Source organism: Sinocyclocheilus rhinocerous, unplaced genomic scaffold (genome assembly GCF_001515625.1).
Source record: "Sinocyclocheilus rhinocerous isolate Xijiao unplaced genomic scaffold, SAMN03320098_v1.1 scaffold1636, whole genome shotgun sequence".
Classification (NCBI taxonomy): domain Eukaryota; kingdom Metazoa; phylum Chordata; class Actinopteri; order Cypriniformes; family Cyprinidae; genus Sinocyclocheilus; species Sinocyclocheilus rhinocerous.
This window is the reverse complement of record NW_015628289.1, coordinates 631,283-635,285: the sequence shown is the minus strand read 5'-3', so window position 1 is coordinate 635,285 and position 4,003 is coordinate 631,283. Positions and strand designations below refer to the sequence as shown.

The 4,003-nt window shown below is 38.8% G+C and overlaps 1 protein-coding gene and 1 long non-coding RNA gene across 3 annotated transcripts in view; one reads left to right on the top strand and one right to left on the bottom strand.

Moving 5' to 3' along the window:
* LOC107737270 (uncharacterized) overlaps nt 1-4,003 on the bottom strand; it is a 9,523-nt gene continuing 5,520 nt past the window's right edge. The window contains exon 3 of the long non-coding RNA XR_001639782.1: nt 1-11. This is a non-coding gene — a long non-coding RNA (uncharacterized LOC107737270). The remainder of the gene's footprint in view (nt 12-4,003) is intronic.
* Nucleotides 1-4,003, top strand: part of prkd3 (protein kinase D3) — an 84,866-nt gene that overhangs the window by 75,409 nt on the left and 5,454 nt on the right. Inside the window, exons 15-17 of one of the 2 annotated variants that reach the window (XM_016548734.1) lie at nt 205-366; nt 3,189-3,287; nt 3,695-3,757. In XM_016548734.1, coding sequence (XP_016404220.1) covers nt 205-366; nt 3,189-3,287; nt 3,695-3,757 — 324 coding nt within the window. Of the gene's footprint in view, nt 1-204; nt 367-3,188; nt 3,288-3,694; nt 3,963-4,003 lie in introns of both variants that reach the window. The other variant, XM_016548733.1, reaches the window with a different exon arrangement.

The window sequence follows — 4,003 nt, the reverse complement described above, 5'->3', positions numbered from 1 at the left end:
GTGGTAGTTACCTTGCTGTCTATGGGAGGGTCAGAGAGCCCTCAGATTTCATCAAAAATATCTTAAATTGTGTTCCGAAGATGAACGAAGGTCTTACGGGTTTGGAACAACACAAGGGTGAGTAATTAATGACAGAATTTTCATTTTTGGGTGAACTAACCCTTTAATATGTTTAATATGTGACTCTTGTTCTTGTTCTCATAGAATTTGCACCATCCTGGCATTGTAAACCTGGAGTGTATGTTTGAGACTCCAGAAAGAGTCTTTGTTGTCATGGAGAAACTCCATGGAGACATGCTGGAGATGATCTTGTCCAGTGAGAAGAGCAAACTTCCAGAGCGCATCACCAAGTTTCTGGTCACACAGGTTTGCAAATCTTTGTCTCCTCCTATCCTTTCAAATCCACTTTTTTTGTTTATCTTATGTATTCTGAAGTGCAATTTGTTTCGATGAGGCAGTAGTCCGGATCTCATCTAGAGCTAAATTAGGCCCCGTCCACACAGAGACGCGTTTAGCTGTATACGCATACATTTTGTATCGTATAGGCGTTTCGTCCAGACGGATCCGGTGTTTTGGGAGAGTGAAACCAATATTTTTTGAAACCGGGTCCCAGAGTGGATAAATCTGAAAACGCCACCCTTGCGTTTTCGTGTGGACAGTGAATCCGTATATTTTCTGAAACGATGACATCATCAGCCCACGTCTCGCCCCACGTAACCGCAACAAAAACATGAACAAACACTGAACGATTGTCTTTTTATTAACTAACATTAACACAGATTAATAAATGTATTGTTCCATGTTCGTTTGTATACCGCGCGCAAGGTTTATGCGCATAGTCCAAGTCTTCTTCTCCATTTTTAGTGTATCTCTGTGGCAGAATTACAGCGCCACATACTGGTCTGGCATGTATACTACATCGTTTTGTGTCGGTTTCTTGCTTTTGTGTGGGCATCCACACGAAACCGACACAAAACTATGTTTTGCATAGATATTTCTTGAGACAAGGGGAAAAAAAAGATCGGATAGGGAAAGCTCTGGCTTCGTGTGGACGTAGACTTAGAGCGGTGAGTCTGTGGCTTGATTAGAGCAGTGGGGCCCCTGAGGGCCTCAGGAGGTCATCCATTAGCCATGGATCTGAAGCCACAGAGCTGCTGTGATGTGGCAAAGATGTTTATGTCTGCGGTGTTAGATGATTGTGATTGCATCCACGTATGTTCTCGACATGTAGCCCAATGCCCGCTGTCAGTGGTGTTGGTCTCACTGCCCAACTATCTTCCGATCAGACCAAGCATTCATACACCACTGTTCAAAAGTTTGGGGTCAGTAATATTTTTTAATGTTTTGCAAGAAGTCTCTTGTACTCACCAAGTTTACATTTATTTGATCAAAACTGCTGTAAAAAGACTAACATGATTACAATTTAAAATAACCGTTTGAAGAAATGTAATTTATTCCAGATGTCAAAGCTGAATTTTCAGCATCATTACTCCAGTCCTTGATCCTTGATCACATGATCCTTCAGAATCATTCTAATATGCTGATTTGCTGCTCAAGAAACGTTTTTGATTATTATCAATGTTGAAAACAGTCGTGCTGCTTCATATTTGTGTGGAAACGGTGATACTTTTTTCAGGATAAAAAAAAAAATTGTTACTGATCCCAAACATTAGAACAATAGTATGTGACCCTGGACCACAAAACCAGTCATAAGGGTCAATTTTTTGAAATTGAGATTTATATATCATATGAAAGCTGAACAAATAAGCTTTCCATTGATGTATGGTTTGTTAGGATAGGACAATGTTTGGCCTAGATACAGCTATTTGAAAATCTGGAAAATGAGGGTGCAAAAAAATCTAAATATTGAGAAAATCGCCTTTAAATTTGTCCAAATGAAGTTCTTAGCAATGCATATTACTAATCAAAAAATAAGTTTTAATATATTATCCTAATGATTTTTGGCATAAAACAAAAATCGATAATTTTGACCCATAAAATGTTTTTTTTTGGCTATTGCTAAAAATATACCCAAGCGACTTGAGACTGGTTTTGTGGTCCAGGGTCACATATACTGTATGTAATGTAATATGAGATTGGATAAGGCTTTATTAAACTAACCTTTTACTAGCACAGTATTCCTCTTAAATACATTAATATTTTACTGGTATCAAACTACAATATCAGTCCAGAAAGCTTGTTTGCTATCGTATGAAACTGTTAGCTGCTCAACTAGAATATTTCATATTGGGGAGAAATCACATTCTCCCATTTATCCGATCAGACAAAGTTGATGATAATTAGAAACAAATTAAAGGGATAGTTCACCCAAAAATGAAAGTTACCGTATGGTGTATGACTTTCTTCTTTCAGACGAATACAATCAGCGTTATATTAAAAAACGTCCTGGCTCTTCCAAGCTTTATAATGGCAGTCAATGGCTGTTGAGATTCAATAGTCCAATAGAAGTCCAATAAAGTGCATCCATCCATCATAAAAAGTGCTCCACACGGCTCCAGGGGGTTAATAAAGGCCTTCTAATGGGTGTGTGTAAGAAAAATATCCATATTTTAAACTTTATAAACCGCAATCTCCAGCTTCCGCTAACTGTCGTACGCTCATTCGTCTCTCGCATTCACGAGAGAGTTGGCGTTCCAGCGGATGACATAAGTGTAGTGTAAGCTCTGATTAGAAGTGACGAACGCGTAAGTGCAGAGGAGAGAGAAAAACAAAACACCAGTTACGAATTAGAAGTCCAAAACAAGGATTTGTAAAATAAAATGTCAGAGGATTTCCACTCGTGAACGCACGTACGACAGTACAGACAGACAGACAGGCCTTTATTAACCCCCTGGAGACCATGGAGTACTTTGTATGATGGATGGATGCACTTTATTGGACTTCTATTGGACTATTGAATCTCAACACCCATTCACTGCCATTATAAAGCTTGGAAGAGCCAGAACATTTGTTAATATAACTCGTCTGAAAGAAGAAAGTCATATACACCTAGGATGGCTTGGGGGTGAGTAAATCATGGGGTAATTTAAATTTTTGGGTGAACTATCCCTTTAAGGGTTTTACTTTTAACTTTAGAAGTGGATATTACATTGGTGGCCATTCAAAGCATTAAAAAGACCATCCAGTTGATACCTGCATGCCAATAAGTGACTACTTTACTGTGATAGATCCTTGTGGCTTTGCGACATCTCCATTTCAAGAACATTGTTCACTGTGACCTGAAGCCAGAAAATGTGCTGTTGGCATCTGCGGAGCCGTTTCCTCAGGTAAACAACAGTGAATTAAACACTTCATTCTTGAAAAATCACCATATAATAAGCACCAGGTTTCCCAGACTGGCTTTGCGAACTGCAAGAGGTTATTGAGTTGAAAGCTAATAATTAATTAAATTTAAAAAAAAATGTAAAATTACAATAAATACATCATTTTAAAATAGAAAGCATTTAAAATATAACACAAGAAAAGAATGAAATAATTGAGATGTTTATTTGTAACCATTAACCAACATCATAGAACTGTGAATGTGTTGATAAATTATTGGAATATTATCTTAAATTCTCAGGAGGTCCTTCAAGTAAATACTTAAACAGGTTCAGCTGACAAAAATGTTTGAAATCCCTGTGATAAAACCAAACTAGACCACTTGCTCAGTGAGATCACTCTCTTGGTCCAGGTAAAGTTGTGCGACTTTGGGTTTGCTCGGATCATCGGGGAAAAATCTTTCCGGCGTTCAGTGGTGGGCACACCAGCGTATCTGGCCCCAGAGGTGCTGCGCAGTAAAGGCTACAACCGTTCCCTGGACATGTGGTCAGTGGGAGTCATTATCTATGTCAGTCTGAGTGGCACCTTCCCCTTTAATGAGGACGAGGACATTAACGACCAAATCCAGAACGCAGCGTTCATGTACCCATCAACACCCTGGAAAGAGATCTCTGCAGAAGGTAAGCAGTCACGCTTTACTGATTTCAAGCTACTTTCTAAA